General features: G+C 37.0%; 1 protein-coding gene across 1 annotated transcript in view; it reads left to right on the forward strand.

Annotated features, from left to right (window-relative positions):
* CPS1 (carbamoyl-phosphate synthase 1) overlaps positions 1-20,772 on the forward strand; it is a 531,928-nt gene that overhangs the window by 325,427 nt on the left and 185,729 nt on the right. Inside the window, exon 22 of the mRNA XM_044075706.1 lies at positions 5,732-5,873. Coding sequence (XP_043931641.1) covers positions 5,732-5,873 — 142 coding nt within the window. The remainder of the gene's footprint in view (positions 1-5,731; positions 5,874-20,772) is intronic.

Consider the following 20,772-nt stretch of genomic DNA (forward strand, 5'->3'; position numbering starts at 1 on the left):
GATTAAGCATAGTGTCGGACAAAATCAAGAAAAATTTGAAGAAAATTTATATAAAGATATTGAGCATAATAGGAGACCTTTTTATAGATACATAAGATGTGGAAGGAGTAAAGATACACAAATTGATAAACTGTGTGCAGATTCTAAAATTTATTCTCAGACACAACAAATTATAGATATATTTACAAAATCTTATGCAGAACAGCTTGGCTTCACAAAAGGGGTGGTAAGTTGTCCTAGTGACATCCAGGTAACCCCAGATACTGGAATCAAATTAGATTATATTGAAAAAGAACTGTGCAAACTGGATCCAAACAAAGCGCAGAGAGGAGACGGAATAAGTAACAATGACCTGAGAACACTTAAGCAAGAACTTGCACTGCCATTACATCTATTATTCACTAGGTCATATAAATATGGGGAGATTCCTCAAGATTGGAGACATGCACTTATTAAACTGTCTTTAAGGGAAAGGGGAATAGGACAAACCCAGAATCATATAGACTCTTAAGTCTACTTTCATGTTGTGAAAAGTAATGCAGAAAGTAATACTGGATAAGTTATTGTCAGAACTGGATAGGTTGGGACTTGAAACCATATATCAGCATGCATATGTTGAAAACAGATGTATTACCACCTGTAACATGATGTTCTACAACAATATAATAACAGCTATGAATGAAAAATTGTGCTGTGCTGTGATTTATGTAGATTTAACTTCAGCATTTGACAGTGTCATGCACAAAACACTGATCAATAAATTAGTACAACTAGGTATTGATGTACTTTTGATAAGATGGATAGCTGCATGGCTTACAAATAGGACATGGCAAATATCACACACCAACTTGACAGGTGAAATCCTTGGTTACAGTCAAGGTGTCCCACAAGGCCCTGTCCTAGGCCCTTACTTGTTTAGATTGTATCTTTCAGACCTTACTTTTTCATCTGAGGAGTTCTACAGTCTATATGCTGATGACCTGAAATTGGGTAAACTGATTACGAGTGTTACAGATAAGGCATGTCTGCAAAATAATTTGACTAAATTGACCATTTGGGCACAAGAAAATAATATGTTGATAAATACATCAAAAACTAAGCATATGAGATTTGGGAGACATAAACTGAAAGGTGAATATTTAATACAGCACACAGTGATTGAAACTGTAGACTCATTTAAGGACCTGGGTATATGGGTAGATTCAGCTATGCATTTTTCTAATCATATCAACAAATTGGCTAATGATAGTTATAGAACTATAGGTTGTATAAAAAAGATTTATAAAGTCTAGGAAATCAAACATAATTAAGTCATTGTTTGTTAGTTACATTAGATCCAAACTTGAGTATGGAATAACAATATGGAAACCTTATAGGAAAACAAGCATGAATAAACTGGATAGAGTACAGCGGACATATACTAAGGGCATCCATGGATGTGAAAATCTAAGTTATTATGAAAGACTAAAATATCTGAACTTGTACAGTGTCTCTTACAGATATTTAAGAGGAGATCTTATTCAGGTATCTAGGGCATTTAGGGACAACTACCTTTGGGAATGTTTGGGGTTATCAAAAAGTACTAGAGAATCATCAGATGACCTGTGTAGAAGATTCTATAGGAATGAGAAGTGTACTAATTGGTTCTCTGACAGAGCAGCTGATGCTTGGACCAGACTACCAAACTACATTAAAGCAAGTACTAGTTTAGATATTTTTAAGACCAGCCTGGACATTTATTATGGGAACAAGTGTTTTGGCATATTGGCACGTTAGAAGGGATTTAATGCCCGTGCTTGAAACATTTGTATGTATGTATGTATGGCTGGAAAAGGTCTGTGGACCAGCCTATCAACCCAGTAAACAAAGTGAGTAAGTATATAATCGTTGTCCTTGGAATTGTGAAGTGATTATAGCAAATCGGGGGGAATGTGTAGTAAGTTCAATGTTGTCATTCCTCAGGAATTTTTCCCCTAATCTGGGGTACACTGATCTTGAAGTTAGCATATGTAGTTAGCAGAGGTATTTGAGTGCCGCCCTCTAAATTAGGTGGTGGCAGCGTGGTTGCCCTTTCAAGGACATACTAACACTATAACAGTAATTTGTTTAATTTGCTTTGCTGGTGTCAAACTCCTTTTTTATTTTTTATTTGTGAGAACAAATACTGTAAATCCCACACTTGTGATAGGGGCTGCATGGATGTGTTTACTGTACAAAATTCTACATAAATTTCTCTCAGAGATCTAGTGTTACAGTTTCATCCTAGATCATTGGCATTGGTGCCATCATCAACCCCATTTTTTTTCCAATTTTTCAAGGGCTTGGTGCGGCACATAAGTTTTAGTCAGAGTAACCAAATACGTTAGATTGATTATTTTGGAACTTACTATAGCAACACTGAAGCTTTGGAACTAGGTGATTTTTACTTTCTTATTTATTTATTTGACATGCGTTTACCGAGATAGTCCGGCTGGGCATGTGCCCTTTTTCAGCGGAGGCCCGGGAGAGAATCTCCACAATAAACATATAGGATACTCACAGTACAAAATATGCAAGAAAATGTACATATTAGAGAATGAAGTAGAAAATAGGAAGGAGCATACAAGTGTATAATATATAATTCAGATTTAGCTAGAAAATATACAAAATCGCAAAAAGCAAATGTAAGAATAAGGAAAATAAGGAAGATAATAAAATGTAACAGTACAAGAAAGGGAAAAAGAAAATGTAGGAAAGGTACTTGTGTGGAGAAGAGTTTCATTGTTTTGAAGTATTCTTCTCACTGGGCTGATTCGTGTCATTCTTTCAGGTTCTTTGGTTTCTTCTGGGAGGGATAAATGGAGGCGGGCTTGAGAACATCCCATTATGAGTTGCATTACTATCTGATTCATGACAGTGTCCTTATGTTTAAGGGCCCTGTGTACAATCCTTGACATTATACAATTTTTAAGTTTGACAACTTTACTAAGTCCAAAAGTAATGTATTTTGGAGAAATCCCTTTTGTCGAAGGCACAGCAATCTCAGATTTAGTTTGTATAAGTAGCGGGGAGGTTGGGAGGTGCAGCCACTCAAACTGGGGAATGCAGGTGTAGGGAGCTTGGCCTACTGCAAAAAAAATGTTTTTGTTATCTAACAATAATGTCCAGAGTTCAGTGTTATTTGTAGAGTTAGACTTCATTTTTTTAAGTTTTGGGACTCTTACTGTTGAGTCTTTACTTCATGTAGGACGTCAGTATTGATGTCAGCAGTGTCTTTGCACTGCTTTCTTGAAATAAAACTCGATCAGGCTTTGAATAGCATGTTATGTCTCTTTTCTGTGTCTCTGGACTGCAGATTCTCCTCTTAAAAATCTGCTGCTTATCATGTTGTCACAAGAGTGCATTTATTTCATGTTTAATGATGTGTGGTAATTACATTTTTAAAAATTGAATAAATTGGTGCTCTAAGAGGAAAATAAATTGCTTTAAAGTTTTAGTTCTTTATGACAAGAAGATGTTTTACTTGTTACTCTTAAATAATGTCAGACTGTAACTGTTGTTGTTGTTTGTCTTTCGGCTTTTCCCGGTTATGGGTCGCCACAGTGGAACTCCGGTCCGTTAATGATTGGCAGTTGTTTTTTATGGTGTCGAGTTGCCAGCCCGACGCCCAACCTTCAACGAAGGCACGCCCATTCAACGTATGTCTTTCGAATGCCCACTCGACCGCGGGGAGGACATGCAGACTCCACACAGAAGGCACTCCCAACCCAAGCCGAGAATCGAACGGGAGAACCTCTTGCTGTGAGGCAACAACGCTACCGCTGCACCACCGCAGAAGTGTCAGACTGTATTGTATTTGTCATAAATTAGTTATGCTGATGATGTATCATTTAAGATCTAAGAGCTGTGCCCTGCTGTAACATCTTAGGTATATATCTCAACAAGGCCAAGTGTGTAAAAGCTAACAAAACAAAAATTAACATGTGCAAACAGTTATGTGAACTTGGTCATGGCACAATGGGAAGAGGAATTTGTGTTCAAGGAAGTTAATAGGTGGATAGATTATATTGTTCACTATGGCAGATTCGTTGATGATGTGCTTATTTTATGGAGTGGCACCAAGACTGAACTCTCCAGATTTTTGGAATACTTGAGATGCACTACTTCATTTCTGGAGTTTTGATATTCAGAGATCTGACAAGGAGATGGATTTCCTTGACATAATTATTCTTTTGTATAAAGACGGAAAGTTCAATACACGATTACACAGGAAACAATGCTAGAGAAATCACATTTTGCATAGAACAAGTATTCATCCCACACATGTTTACTCACAAATAACTAAAGGACAGTTCCTTCACACACCAAGATTATGCACTGAGAAAGAGACACACAATGATGAGCCAGAATGTATTAAGGAAAGTTTGCTAGCTCATGGCTATAGGAAAATTGAGGTCAATCAAGGACAGAAAGAAGCTAAGTTACACAAATTAGCTAGAATGAGACGATATTTTTCTATGAGAAGAGAAGAAGAAAGATCAGATAGTAATGAATAACAAAATGGAATTGATAGTTTGAGATGTCTGCTGATATACAGTAATAACGTTTCATCGATATGTCAGATTATTAAAGACAACTGGAAGATTTTAATGATTGATGAGGACATTAAACGTATAGTGGGTGACACTCCTAGGTTTACATTTAAGAACGAATTGAGTTTAAAAAGAATTTTATGTCATAACTATGGCTCTGTCTCCAGTGTCCTTACTTCTAGGATGGGCAGTTTTCCTTGTAAAAGGTGTAAGGCATGCCTATGTATAGATTTTAGCAACTGTTTTAAACATCCAGTCACAGGCCAAGAGTATAGGTTAAGGACTTAATGTGGATTGCGTCACTAAGAATATCATATATTTAGCCAGATGTGATTGTTGTCCAGCATTTTATGTAGGCAAAACCAACAGACTATTCAAAGAGAGGATACTATGCCATCTTAGCGATATCAGATTAGCTATACAAACAAATGTTTTAGCGTACCACATTCAAAAGTGTCCTAGCCACAAATTTATTTTTTCCCTAGAAAAGGTACATGTTAATATTAGAGGAGGTGATTTAATTAACAAAACTGAAATACTGGAGACTCGATAGATAGCGGATTTGTGAGCTGATAGGAACCCTGGCCTCAGCAGAGTAGTTCCTTTAAAACCGGTGCTGAAAGGCAGAAAACTCAGGAGACGATCTGATTGGGTTAGCTATTGCTTAAAAGTGGGTGGGTACTTTTATTCAACAGGATCTGATGAAGGCATTGCTGAAAGTGCTTAGTCTGGCTACTTTGAAGGAAATTGTGTTTGTTATTTATTAATCTTTGAGTTGGATTTATTGTACTAAAGTCTCTTCATGTGGTGTTTTATTTTAATTTTACTTGGATTAGTGTGGCTCTTCATATGGAACTGCAGTTTATTTTTATGGAATTTTTGCTTTAACGTAGCAGTCCTTAGTGAGCTGATATTTTCTTGTTCTGTGATGTTCCCATCTTAGGTATGTAAGCTCATTTGTTGCATGTTTTGCTCTAACACTTATACCATATCCTCTAAATGTATTGAAACTTACTACCCTTAAATGAGGAAAATATAGTGTTGTTGATTACTTTCAGTTCTGTAGATTATTACATTTCATTTTTAAGCATATTTTAGATCCTTCTACATTAAGCCTACTATTAATTTTGGTAAAATAAATTGTTTACTTTACTGTGCAGGGCAAACATCTCAGAGGACCTGTTAATAAAAGCTAAGCAGGATGGTTTCTCAGACAGACAGATCGGGAAGCTTATGCAAAGCTCTGAAGCAGACATCCGGAATCTGAGGCTTAAGAAGAATATCAAACCATGGGTTAAGCAGGTAAGAAAACATATATAAATAAAGTAACATATATGGTACTGTGCAGAATAAGGTCTTGATATATCTTCATAAAGTAAATGATAAAATTCAGCTTGATTTGACTGATCATTTAATATGGCCTGACCATGGTACTTTCCCATTTGTATTGAAAGATTGATTGATAAACTTTTTTTAAATTGAAAATCAAATAAGCTAATGATAAAGAGCAAATGAAAATGTTTTATAAATATTAGTTCATGTCAAGTTAGAAAGTGTATTACAAATGTGATGTAATAATTTGTTTAAGCTACATTGTAATGGATGAAACAAGGGCATTACTTTCTTGGCCATAATGAAAAAAAACTCATATATGCAATTTACTGAAGTCTTAACAGAATTAAGAGAAGAACTGCAGAATTTCATTGACTGTCAAGCAAAAAGATGAGATATATTTAGTCAGTATTTTTCAAGCTTTCTTTTTCAACAGCATTGATTTGGGATCTAGTTGATAAAAAGAATTGATAGAATACACTTCTAAAATAGTCTTTGCTGTTTGGAGATTTGCCATGTCTTAAACACTAAGAATTAAGGGACTGTCTAATACATTTTCCATAATTTAAAGAGGAGGTGGTATTTTAAATGTAACATCTTTTTCACCCATATCTGGTTGTAAATTACTGATCAAAATGTCCCAGACCAAGATTATTTTACGTCAGTAGGAAATCTGTGTTATCAACTCAGAACAACATAGACACATTTCTACTAAATATCTATTACAAGAAATTTGCTTCTGTTGACACTGTAATGCTGCAGGTTTTTAGGTAGTGTATTTGATAAACACCAGTGTATTATGACACAGTGGTAATGGTACTTACCAGCAACAACAAAAAAAATGTATGCAGCTAAAACAAGGATGCTTTTATTTCATACATTGTAACTAGTGATTTCACTCTGTAGCCATCTTAGTTTGAAACACATAACAGTTGGGACATTGTATAGCAAGAATTCAGTCTGTCAATATTACTCAGTCAATATACCGCAAACCAGGCCTGTGATGTACAGATGTGCCTTGGGTACATAATATGTGCTCAAATGTGATTACTCACTAGACCATTCTATTAATGGATAAAGATGTGTGAGCACAAGTAGAATGAAATTTAACTACGACTCAGATTATTTTGTTTATTTAGGATGACCCATTTTACCTTGTCAGAGATGTTATCTATGCTGTCTGTAAGAGCAATGCACAATACATCTTTAAACTCAACATCCTACAACCTTGATGTGAGAACGAGTTAACAATGAAACATTCATTGTAATATGTATTAGGGCATTCCTGTTAAAGTTGTGAAATTTGCTTTCTTCTCTCCTTCTTGCTATACTGATTTTGTGTCCTAAGGTTCATTAAGCTGTGTGAACGCAAGTCTTGTAATTATCTCAGGGCTACAATAAGCCAATTGAATTCAGGTCCTGTTATCACTGCATTAATGATTTCCTAAAATTCTTCGTCTCCTCTCTCTACACAGTCAAGAATTTATTGATAGCCTGAATGTTTGCTGTCCAGCATATACAGCAGGTTAAATGTTATTAAATGTTTCTAACTAAGAAGGGCATAGGGCCAAGATGCTAGTTACTTTACAAGAAATAAAGGCTTCTTTGTTTTATCTAGTTTGTTGGTTTTTGCAAACTATACTTTTTTACTTGTAAACTGTAAAAACTAATATTTTTGTTGTACAAAGTGTATTATGTACTTCTCAGAATATGCAAAACCTTTAGATCAGGCAGTAGTTAAGTGTGCTGTCTTGATATAAACCTTCAGAAGTTTAGACAAGGCTTAGACTTTTAAAATGTAGCTGCAGATAAACTTTTTGATTTGTTGAACAGATATTTCTTGTTCACATTATTGTAATGGTTTGAGTTCCATTCCTTATAATCTAAAATAGTAAATAAATCATTGTTATGTTTACTGGGTAGAGTTTAGTTAATGGGACTTTAGCAAATTATGTTTAGATTAATATGCTTGTCCTTGTTCATTACTACACTGGAATCATCATTTACATTAACTAAAAATAATCAGGCTACTACCGACATTAAAACTGGTAGTGAAGAATGTATGAATCAGGCAGACTCACAATGTAATACTACCTTTAATTAATGGTGAGAGGATTTTGCTTGAAGATAAAAATGCTTTTAATGAAACTGAGGAATTATTTTACTGTTCTTTGGAATAGTTACAAACAGCAGGTATGTACATCTTTTGAACATCTTTCAGAAGAGTCACAGGACTTATTGGTGATGAGCATTCAGCTGTGCATCCTGTTAGGCTATTTCACCTTTGGCAGTGAAGGAGCACCATTAAAGAACCCTTCCTACAATTTTCTCTGTTCCTCTTTACCACGTGTTGTGATAATACAGAGAAGAAGACATCTTTCTTTTTTTATGAAAGCATTTTTTTTTCAATTAATGTTGGAGTAGTTTCTTCAGTATCTCATGTGAAAAATTATTTGAACCACTGTTTTGATTCTGGAATTGTCAGAAATGACCGGAATGGGCAGCTACTCTGTTGGTCTTTATTGTTTTTCCCTGACCATAATGTAAAGTCATGTTGGTTTTGTCAGAAATTTAACAAGAGTACCCTGATATATTGAATCAAAATCCTCAAGATCTTCTTAGAAAAACAAATGAAGTTTTAAAAAGGAAATGAAACACAATTGCCCTTCTTCCTTCCTAACCAGGAAAAAGTATTAGTGTTACACATCATCATAAACAGATGCCTCCAAGAAACACAAAGTTAGGTCTTCTTTAAGGAGTAAAATATTTGCAGTGTTGCTTTCAGAGTGAAGTCCATCATTTTTATCATATTCCTCATAGTCAGTGATTAGTTCAGTTATTCTACATTGCTTCTGTCTCCTTTGTCCCTTTCTAGTGAGAAGCGCTGTAGCCTTCCTACCACAGTACTGTAGGTTAAAAGATACCCATTGGAGTTTATACATATTTTAGCAAATGCGTTTTATGTTGATGGACAATTCATTGAAGACATAAATTAAAATCAGCGTAGGTATTCAGAGAAGGGCCTTGTCCCATTTCATCATAAATCAGTGTTACTCTTTTCCCAATCCATCATGTATCACTTTGCTGCATAAATAGGCAGTGATTAAAGTATCTGTAACTTTACTCAGAGACACAAACCAGTCCTTGTTAGTGGGTCTTTTGATTGTTGGTTTGCAATTATACCCTTCCTAATTAATTAACTGTCTCTCAGAATTATTGACATCTCCAGTGGTCTAAAAAATTAGATTGCTCACTTGGAATCCATATCTTTGGTTGGATTGTATGATGTGAATTAACCTTTCTTTCCTGAAATCTTTGAGCACTGACAGAGAAATGGAGAGCCATGTTGAGGTTTGCTTATAAGTATCTACTTTATCTTCAGATTCTTCACCTTTGGTGTGATATTCTTTGAGTGCTGGGATTCACTTCTTATACGTTAAATATCAGGCCTTTGATGCCCTTTTCAGATCAGTTAAAAAGGAGATGTATTACTGGGGGATGTGTGCAAGATAATACTCACAGCAAGCTCCTGGAATACCTTGACCTGGAACCTCGGCCAAGAGTTCCTCCTAAAGGTCCAATTTCCCAAAGAAGGGACTTATAGCCATGTAGAAAACAAACAAAAAAAAAGGGTGTCTTCTTGTTTTCTTTTGTCACACAGAAAATAAGTTGTGACTTTGCCATGTTGCAGACAGTGCAAAAATACAGACAACACCAAAATGCTTCACTTATCTGTCTATGAGATTAGGTGGACAGATTAGTCAGGTGAGATTATGTTCTTAGCATGTGCCTAAGTAGCTCAAATTAGTAACTGTTATGACTGTTGTCAGTGTTGCATATTATTCTGTTAGAGACAGGCCCAGTACTGGAGTCCAGTGAGGATGAGTATGTCTGCAACAAGATAATAAGTTTTCTGTTCAGCTTTTCAATAGTTAGTACAGCCACGCTTTACATAGTCCATAATGCCACAGATGTACAGCTCAGATCTGTTGTCTTTTGCAACATAAGTAATCATACCTTTCTAAAGATCTTAGGTTTCTTTGCATAGCTATAGCAAAATACTCTTAATACTCCCTTTACAGGCCCTCATCTGTTTTTGTCAAAAGGGTTTGTACTTTTACACTCCATAGCTAATGCAAAGCTGCAGGACTTTCATTTTCTAGAGACAGGATTTAGTGTCATTTTATTTGATAACTATTACTTTTGTGGCAAGCAGAGTATGTCTATGCCTTTTATTTTTATGTCTAATACAACACTTCTTAAGGCAAAGAGAGAGAGAGAAAGATACTAAAGACAGTTGTACTTTCTTACTTTCGTTTGATTATGGCAGCTCGGGGTCCCCCTCGTCCACAATTTGTTAGCAACTAAACCATAACCACCCCCAAATGCTAGATATCTCCTAATATAGATATAAGACACATGGGTGCATCCCATCCTTAATTTCCTGAAGTTGCAAGTTTTGATCCTGAACAGATAAGCTTTGCCAAGTTTGAAATGTCAGGTTAAGTCTTCCAAGTCTAATAGCCAGTAAATCTGCTTCCATAGCCATACATTCAAAATTGTATTCTTTTTTGGACTTCAAGGGGATGGATCCATTTTCATAAAAAGTTGAAAACATTATCCTTTACTTCAAACTTTTGCTTGAGACTAGACTTGATTATCCATTGAGTCACGTCAGCCATTTTGACATCCTGGTGTCCTGTGAAAAATATACTAGATGCACAGCTGGATGTAGCTTGCCCATTTCTTAGGGAGATATTTTGCTTGAAATCTCCCATCAGGAACTTACTTCCTTGATGGAAACTGAATTTTGTGCTGAAGATCATGGTCTTGCCACTGTTTGGGCCTGCAAGTTATTGCAATACAAAGTTCCTTTCTTACAAGGTTACTGCTGGTAGTTGCTGCCTCAATACTCAGGATTTCTGAACCTCAGAATGTACTGTCTGATGAGATTTATATTCTCATCAGTACTATATCCCCATCAGTACAGAGTGACATTTACTCACACCCCAAAGGTCTATCTTTGAAAGAGTTCACTGGAATACAAAACATCACTACTTTCATAACCAAGCATATATTTATAAATACAAATTTCTCCTAAACCGGTATTCTCATTCTTAAAGGCAGTGCGACTTTTGAGTGGAAATATAATATAATATAATATATAAACAGTGGTGGGGCACAACCCCACAGTGCTTTATAATGTGGTGACTTACACTGGAACCTTTAAAGGAGCCCTCTGTAGTGGTAGAAGATTTAGGAACAAAATTATTGCTCCCTTGTTTATAATTTTTTCTTGCAATCTCAGACTCCCATGCTTGTGGCATGCATGCCTTTTTCAGCCTGATGGTATTGCCTCTGGGTTAAGGGTTGCATGCAGTGATAATACATATATATATATATATATATATATATATATATATATATATATATATATATATATATATATATATATATATATATATATATATATATATATATATATATATATATATATATATATATATGTATATATATATATATATATATATATATATATATATATATATATATATATATATATATATATATATATATATATATATATATATATATATATATATATATATATATATATATATATATATATATATATATATATATATATGTATATATATATATATATATATATATATATATATATATGTATGTATATATATATGTATGTATGTATATATATATATATATATATATATATATATGTATATATATATATATATATATATATGTATATATATATATATATATATATATATATATATATATATATATATATATATATATATATATATATATATATATATATATATATATATATAGGTTTTTTTTTTTTTTTGCTGAGTACATAGTTTGGATTTCCTGCTATGCACATTACTGAAAAGCAACTGTTCCTGCAGCCTGAAAAGCATAGAGTTTGTACGTCTGACTGCATTTACCAGACGATAAATTAGAATCAATGGAGAAGTTGCTTTTTTTTTTTTGTTTGTTTGTTTTGGGACCAGAAATCAATATCACTAGCTGCCAAAAATGATAGAGCATCATGATCCCTCTGTTTTGGCTCTACATTGATTTTACCTTTCTCTCCTCAATTTCAGCAATTTTTATCAGAAGCTTCTAAAGCCGGAGGCATGCCTGTCCTTCAGTGATGTGACTAGCAATGTCAAGGGCCATAACAGGGAATATGTCTGACCCCTGAGCACCCCCCCCCCCCCAGGAGCAATTTCAGAAGTTCTTTGACCGATACTCACTTGTAGCCTAAAATAAAGGCCATTTTCCCCAGGCTTCAGTGACCCAAAATGAGTTTTTTCCACCAGATCCTTCTGAGCTAGGATCTCTGCTCAGGCCCTGGACTTCAGACAGTTTTTTAAAGTTTGATGTCACCCCTTTTTCTGTGTACAGGAGCACATCCCTGGGGACTCTGGCCTGATGTTGACAGTGATCTCAGTGCAGGCCTTCTTTTTCCTCACACCACCACTGGAAGATAAATTACCTTGTTGACTGATATGTGGCAGTTACTGCTTGTGCATATGATCCCATGCACATCATCCACATGTAAGCATACTAATCCAGAATTGAAGAAGAGTGGGAGTTCTGTTTCTGTCTTTGCCTCTAAGGATGAATCATGGTGATCATGATCTTTGAGACAAAAAAGATAACAAAACCTTAAAGATCATGTAGTCCACTAGATGACTGTCCTTTTTTTCCTTTTCCATTCGCAGTAATTTAATGACATAATCCGTAACTGTGGGGGAAAAAGAGATGATGCTGTTGGTCATCTCCCAAGGAAGCCTGTGATCTGTGATATCATTAATCCAGCCTGAAACCACCTGGATATTAATTGGTTTCAGTATAGACAAATGTAATGTACAGATTTTCAGACTGAGTGGACTGAGATCTCAATCAGGCATCCTAAAATGGAGTCTTATGTGATTTTGTTGATCCAGCACAGGATCTAGGAAGCAAAGCAACTTGCTCCCCTCTGCCTTTCAAAATCAGTGTTACCTGTGGAGTTTTTGGAGCCATTGTCTGCACCCCTTGGGGAAATTATTAAAAATCATTCCTTTCTTTGTGAAGAGGATTTGTTGGTAGGTCTAAATGATGCTGGTGACCATAGGTGGGCATTTTAGTTTTTCTCACATCCTCAATTCCTGAAGGTGCATGTGCTGGACATAAGCTGGGTACCTCACTATGGAGTCTGGTTGGTGCAAGGTTCATAGTCTCCATTTCATTTGGAGTTGCACATGATTCTGCTACGGATATTTGCAGTTATTTTTTTCAGTGTTCAAAATTTATCTGCTGAGAGAGTTCTTCAATATATTTTGGACAGTATCACAGTAAGACCAGCATCCCCTCTTTCCAGCTATGCAGGTTCACCATGATTATGTGGGACTGTCCTTATCCCTTGTGATACATTTGGTGGCAGACCATCTCAAGGAAAATCAGTGTTTTAGTAGACAGATTAGGTGGCATGGTGTGTCTCTTATCAGTAGTATTATCTGAATCCAGGGCTGATTTTCCTCTTGTCATTATCCTGTGGAACTAAGTAGAGGCTTCACTTTGCCGTAAGATGCGCTGTCCAGTTTTTGAAGTTTTGGTCAAGCTCTCAAGATGCTGCATCACTGCTTTGCAACCCCATCTCATGAGTTCTTTTATAATGAAAATAAAGGACACACAGCTAATACTGATATCTGAGTGTTGGTTAAGGCAGTCTTGGTTCTTCTTAGAGAATGCAGTACTGTCCAAGAGACTGTTCCTCTGAAATGAAGTACTGCTGGAACATCAGGCTAGGGTTTTTCAGCCATCATTTCACAGTTTGCACTTTACCACGCATTTGTAATGGTCTGGTGCCTAACACAGATATATCCATATCAGAGGGGATTTGGATCTTACAAGAAGCAGACCACAAGAACATCTTGTCCATTGAAATGGAATAGGTTTATGTGATGGAACCAAAAGGAAGATGCATTTTTCACACAAACAGATTTGCAGTTGGTGTTGAAATATGTGTCACTCCTTCTCAACATGAATATTTGATATTCATCTGTTCAGATACAGTTTTCTGCTTTGGTAGCTTGCTTGTCTTGGGAATCTACCTTTGGTATAACTCCTACAGTGAATTATTTTATGAAAGTCGTGTTATATTTTAAGTCTCCCAAAAGACAATCAGCCTATCTTGAGACTGATGCAGTATTTTGAAACATGTTATTCCAGTCTTTACCTGAAAATAGTGTTTTTCTGTTGGATACCTTAGTCAGGAGAGTTTCTAAGTGGGAGGCCTTAATGTCTTCCTGTTCTTTCACACTTTAATAATTTTAGGCTGGTCTTGTTGACTAGATCAGTCTTTATACCAGGGTGATTCTTGTTATTGCTTTGAATTATGACAGATGTGCTGTTTTTATGCTTATCACAGAATATAAATGTGAGGTTATGCCACTGTACACCTATCCACGGCTGATAAATCTGGAGCCAGCAAATGTCATCTTCGGATGCTTAACCCAGCTGTGCTGAATTTTAGAGAGAAAAGAATAGGGTCAAGTTTTTTCTAATCTGATATCTAGAACTTAAAAAAAAAAACACCTTTATAGAATTATCGTTTGTGACATAAGCAAACTTAGATGTCTATAAAAGTAATTAAACCATATTAACAGGTTCACATTTGCAAACATTTTACATCACATATATTCTTCTATACAGTTTAATCTGTACAACATTATGTAAATTGTTCAATTCCTGCTTTCTCTTAAACCTCATTTCTCCTCCAAAACATTTTTCTGAATGTATTTCCATTTGTTCTATATATCTGACTCCTACCTTTTTCTAAAGATCCCACTTCATGTACTTTTTATCTCAGTTACATTATTCACTACTTCAAGTACAGTTGGTTTAGACTTTGATTTCCATTTTTCCATTTTCTAGTAATTGCTTTTTTTGGCAGCTACCAGAATTAAACTTAACAAGGCTTTACTATGTGTAGGCAATTAGGATCTTGTATGCCAGCTCATAAAAATAAATTCCTTAGTTACAGTCATTTGCTTTCCTATTATTAATGACAGAGTACTTTGTAGGGAATTTTTAAAGTCTGCCAACCCATTACACTCTGAAAACATAAGCATCTGAAGTAGTTAACTTCATTTTATCTGCAACCTGTGGGTATACGGATCCATATCGGATCTGAGCTGGCAACTCTTTTTTAGCATCTGCTCCAAGCTCTGAGCTCCTCCCCTTACCCATAATGCCCTACCATCTCCTATCTTCCCTTAGATCTCGTTTGCTGTGCCAGTAGTGTGCATCGTGGACTCCTTTGCTCTGAGCTAAAAAAGGGATAGTAAGTGGAAACTTTTGTCTATATCTAGTGTGCTTGTGTAGGATTACCCTTCCTCCCCTTCTTTAGTAGCTCGTTGGTCGTTAGTGTAAAAAAAAAAAGTTTTGTTGGTAGTAGAGTAGTTCTTAGGCCTGCCCTTCCCCTACTTGTGTGTTTGTGGTTTTTGTGGAAAGGTAGTATCCTTACCTTTGAACGCAGGACTATGGCTGATCAGCCAATGCCTGTATTCAAAAAATGTACAGAGTGTGGCCATAAGCTTTCCCCTGCTGATGGTCACACTCTGTGTGTGATATGTCTAGGAGTAGCACATCTATCCACCCAGTGTGCTATTTGTTCAGGCTTCAACCCCGGGGCCCTTAGGGATCGTAAGGTCAAGCTAGTCACCAAAGGCCTTCTCCCAGTTGCCATGCTGGACTCTGCCTCGGCCTCGGACTCTAGTACACCCCCCCAGACAGGGACTCAACCTCCCTCTTTGTCTGGCGATGAGCCCTCTAAGGACAGATCTTTGGTCAGCGAAGCTGACAAAGATAAAGAGAAGGAAAAGGAAAGACGCAGAGAAGAAAGGGAGAAAAAGAAAGACAGGCATCGCAAGAGATCCCCAGACAGGGAGCTCTTTCTCAGCCCTCCATCCAAGACCAAGAGGTCTGTTTCTCCTTGGCTCCGGTCACCACGTTTCTCACCGGAGCCGTTGGAACATTCGGACCCGAGGCCCTCCACCCCTCTGCACAGACCAGCCAGATCTGAGTCGGTGGCCTCTTCGAGATCGACTCGGAGCCTATCGGAAATGGATATGGTCAGGATGATGCGGAGATTTCTTCAGACCCAAATTCAGATTGGAGTCTTGCCAGGTCCCTCTCCCACTGGAGGGGCGACCTCCATGCCTCTTTTCTGCCCCATCTCTCCTTCCCCGATCCGTGCTTCGGCTTTGGGGCTTTTGGATCCGAGGTTCTTTGGAGCTAGTAGCTTGGCGCCGACAGTTCCTCCAACCTCGACTCCGGCTGTTACCTTGAGTTCCTCGGATCCGACCTGCTCGGATCCGAGTGACTCTTGGGCCGTGGACAGGGAGTCGGACCCGGGGGAATGGATTCTTCTGCTCCGACCCTTTTGGACCCGATCCGTTCCCTTGGACCTCAGGCTACCCTGTCATCGGCCCCGATCCCCGTTTCGGATCCGGGGAGGACTTCTCCTTCGGCCTTCGAAGTGGTGGAGATTGTTCTCTCTCGGGGATTGAGACCCCAGCTCGTTCCCTCAGATACCACCCAGGCCCCCCTGGATTTGGCAACGACTCCCTTCATCCTGTCTCAGGGACAGCCCTTGCCAGAGGATCCACAGGCCTTTTTCCCCAAGGAAACAAAAAAATACACCAAACTCCAAGCAGATAGGAAATGCCAAACACGGAGATGATAGAAAAAGTTTTCCTTTAATAACACGTCCTGGTACCTCGGCAATTCGCCTTCAGTGGAACACCTCGCCATACAAAAAACATCTCCTTATATACAATTAACCCATTAATCAATCAATACATTAATCAATTTGGAATTTAAAAGTATAGCAACTCAGTATTGTCTTAAAAATTCGTGACAATGTTGCACAACAGCATTGCTAAATTTAAATACATACTAACACATACCTACAACTTATGCTTAATACAAAATCAAAAATATTATTAACAATACAAAAATTTCGACAATGTAATGGAATCCCAGTGTCTAAATTCATGCCCCTCGGATATAAAGTATGATAATTAAAAATAATTTTATATTCTAATCTATTGAGTTCAGTTTTGAAATTACCAATCTCAAAATGTGGTCTAGCCAATACACTAAAAATAAATCCATCACTATTACAATTGTGCACATTAACAAAATGTGTGGCCACGGGGCTATCCATGTTACTCCTTCTCACATCCCCCAAATGTTCAAGGATGCAAATTTTTACTTTTCTAGTAATTTGGCCAACATACCAAAGTGGCTTGGCACAATCACACCCCAAAATATAAACCACCCCTTGTGATCAAAAGTAAGACCTTTTGGTACTTCCCATCTATTGGGATCAGTTTGTATTGACAATAACACTTTTGGTTGTGATTTCGACCTTAATGTGAATTCACCGGACTTTCTTGTTAATGATGTTTGTTGTGAGGATGTTTGTTCCACTAGTTGTGATAATTTAAGCATAATTAACCTTTCCAATGTTGATTTGTCCAAGGAATTTTGTAGTGTCTTGTATAAAGGTACTAAATTTATACCTACAAAACTGCCCATGTTAGCGGACGTAATTCTGGATGTTAGAAGGTTTGTCCGCAAATTGAATTTGAAGGTATATTTTTTTTAACGCAATTCAAACACACACGTTGAAACTTCAAATGTTATTGCTGAAGAAGAAGAAGACGATGAATTGCTAAATTTAAGTATTTATGATATTAATGATGAAATGTCTTTTGAAAGTGAAAATTTATATGATGATGGGAATATCTCAGGTGATGGAATGTTTGGGGCAGGTTACACACGTATTTGTTTGCCACATTTCTCTAATGATAGTGCCTTTTTGCCTCCGAAACGTTCAACAGCCATTAATGCATTTAAATATGTGGTATGTGCAAGCATTGAAAGAGAATATTTAGATTTTTGTAGAAAAGATAGGGTATTCAATCTTTCTAAAGATGAGTGGTTTGCTTTAAAGGAATTTAGAACCCAGTTAGATACAGTGACTGTGAGACCAGCTGATAAAGGAGGCAATTGGGTAGTTATGGATAATGTAAAATATGATAGCATTATTGAAGAGTTGCTTAGAGAAGATATTTATAGGAAGTTGAATTATAACCCGCTGAGACAGTATACAGATGAACTTGTTGAGTTGCTTGAGAGGGGTGAGAAACTTGGATTTTTTTCGGACAGTGATGTTAAAAAATTATTGACGAGGGAACCAAGGCACCCCTACATTTACGTAATTCCCACAATTCATAAGAGTATGGTTAACCCACCAGGGAGACCTATCATCTCGGGGGTGGGTTCTTACATAGAAAGAACAAATACATTTCTTGTTTTTCACTTTAAAAGCTATTTGTCTAGGGTACCTTCCCATGTAGAAAACACCCAGGATGTTTGTGGTGCACTGCGTGGGATGATGTGGGATGAAGAATTATATTGGGCCACAGTTGATGTTTCTTCTTTATACACCAACATTGACAAGTGTTGGGGCCTGGAAGCCATGAAAAAGATGATGGGCGAAGGCCCTCGTACCATGTTTCTGCTATCTTTGTTGAAATATAGTCTTACACACAATTATTTTGTGTGGAAGAAGGATTTTTACCTTCAAGTTAAAGGAACAGCTATGGGAGCGGCCTTTGCTTCCACCTATGCAGTCATATACATGGGTGAATTTGAGAAGGAATTCATGTTTCAGAATGCATTTTTTGTTAACAATGTTGTTTTTTATAAATGATACATTGATGATCTCATTTTTGTTTGTAAGGGAAAATCATCTTTGTTTAATGGTTTTATACAGGATTTGAACAAAAACTCACATGGGCATAGTTTTGTTTTTGAATGTTCAAGAGAAAAAATATCTTTCTTGGACGTAGAATTTTACATTGGAGGGGATTATAAGGTGCAACACAGACCGTTTAGGAAACCCACCTCGGTCAATAATTTTTTGCATGCCAGCAGCATGCATCCTCCACATTTGATCAAAGCATTGCCTGAAGGGGAATTTAAAAGAATCCTCAGGAACACCTCTGACTTAAAATTGTGGGATGAAGTCCTTAGTGAGGTGTTTGTAAGACTTTCTTCCAGAGGTTATTCGGAGACAATGTTGTTAGGAATTAAGGATAGGTTGTGTGGAAGACAGAAAACAAGAGATGTTTACAACAAACAATGCTCAGCTTCACGTGAACAGGATAGATTATTTTTTATATCCAGGTATTCTGAATTTCCACGGATAGTTGAGAATATTGTCAAACAATTTTGGCATATAGTTTGTGATAATGTGACCGTTGGTTGTTTGTTTCCTAGACATATTACTTTTTTCCTACATTTGATTTAATAATTTAATAGAATTGTTAACTAGGAAGTTGGATTATTCAACAGATGCCTCGAATGTTGGCATGCAATGTTGTGGACGATGTTCTGTATGTCATAGGGTTAGAAATCTACATGGAAAGAAAATTAATGGGAAAAAGTATCAAGCGTTTGAGAAGTTTGACTGTTCATCACAAGGGGTGGTTTATATTTTTGGGTGTCATTGTGCCAAGCCACTTTGGTATGTTGACCAAACTACTAGAAAAGTAAAAATTCGCATCCTCGAACATTTGGGAGATGTGAGAAGGAGTAACATGGATAGCCCCGTGGCCACACATTTTGTTAATGTGCACAATGGTAATAGTGATGGATTTATTTTTAGTGCATTGGCTAGACCACATTTTGAGATTGGTAATTTCAAAATTGAACTCAATAGATTAGAATATAAAATGATTTTTGATTATCATACTTTATATCCGAGGGGCATGAATTTAGACACTGGGATTCCATTATGAAAATTCTGCATTGTCGAAATTTTTGCATTGTTAATAATATTTTTGATTTTGTATTAAGGCATAAGTTGTAGGTATGTATTAGTATGTATTTAAATTTAGCAATGCTGTTGTGCAACATTGTCATGAATTTTTAAGACAATATTGAGTTGCTATACTTTTAAATTCCAAATTGATTAATGTATTGATTGATTAATGGGTTAATTGTGTATACCGAGATGTTTTTTGTATGGTAAGGTGTTCCACTGAAGGCGAATTGCCGAGGCACCAGGACATGTTATTAAAGGAAAACTTTTTCTATCATCTCCGTGTTTGGTATTTCCTATCTGCTTGGAGTTTGGTGTATTTTTTTGTTTCGAGTTCTTAGATATTTGGTGTTTTATTATGGATCGTGTTATCCCCGTGGAAATCCCTGCAGCTCACAGATCCCCTTCTCAAAGTCCCACTGAAGAGGGCCACCGCAAGCGCAAGTGCAAAAGGAGGCAACTGGACTCCCCCAAGTCCCTCACCACTGACTTAGATGAAGGAGAAGGTTCCCCCAGGTCACCTCCCGAAGATGTCTCCTTCGGAGAAGTTATGGAAATCCTCCGCCAGAGGGGAGGTTGGTCGGCCCCAAAATCTTCTGGGGATGAGTCAGTGTTCCTCGAGGCCTTTGGCACGGGCCCATCTACTTCCTGGGTGTCCCCACCAGCAGACCTCTTGGTGGACCTCATCACCATGAGGGCATGAAAGGAGCCTGACACCGTAGAGCCCATCCCCAAACTTCTTAACAAGGTCTTATCTCCTCCTTCAGATAGACAACCTGGTCGAAAGGAGCCCCAGTTGATGCTATGTTGGTCGCAGCGGCCACAAGGAAGGAACTAGCACAGGAGAATTCCTTAGTCCACCCTCCAGACAAGGAGTCCAGGTCGGTGGATAGGTTTGGGAAGCGCGTATACTCTTCAGCGACTTTTTCTATCCGTGCGCTGAATTATTTG

This window comes from Protopterus annectens, chromosome 6.part1 (assembly GCF_019279795.1).
Source record: "Protopterus annectens isolate FY-2018-M chromosome 6.part1, PAN1.0, whole genome shotgun sequence".
Taxonomy (NCBI): domain Eukaryota; kingdom Metazoa; phylum Chordata; order Ceratodontiformes; family Protopteridae; genus Protopterus; species Protopterus annectens.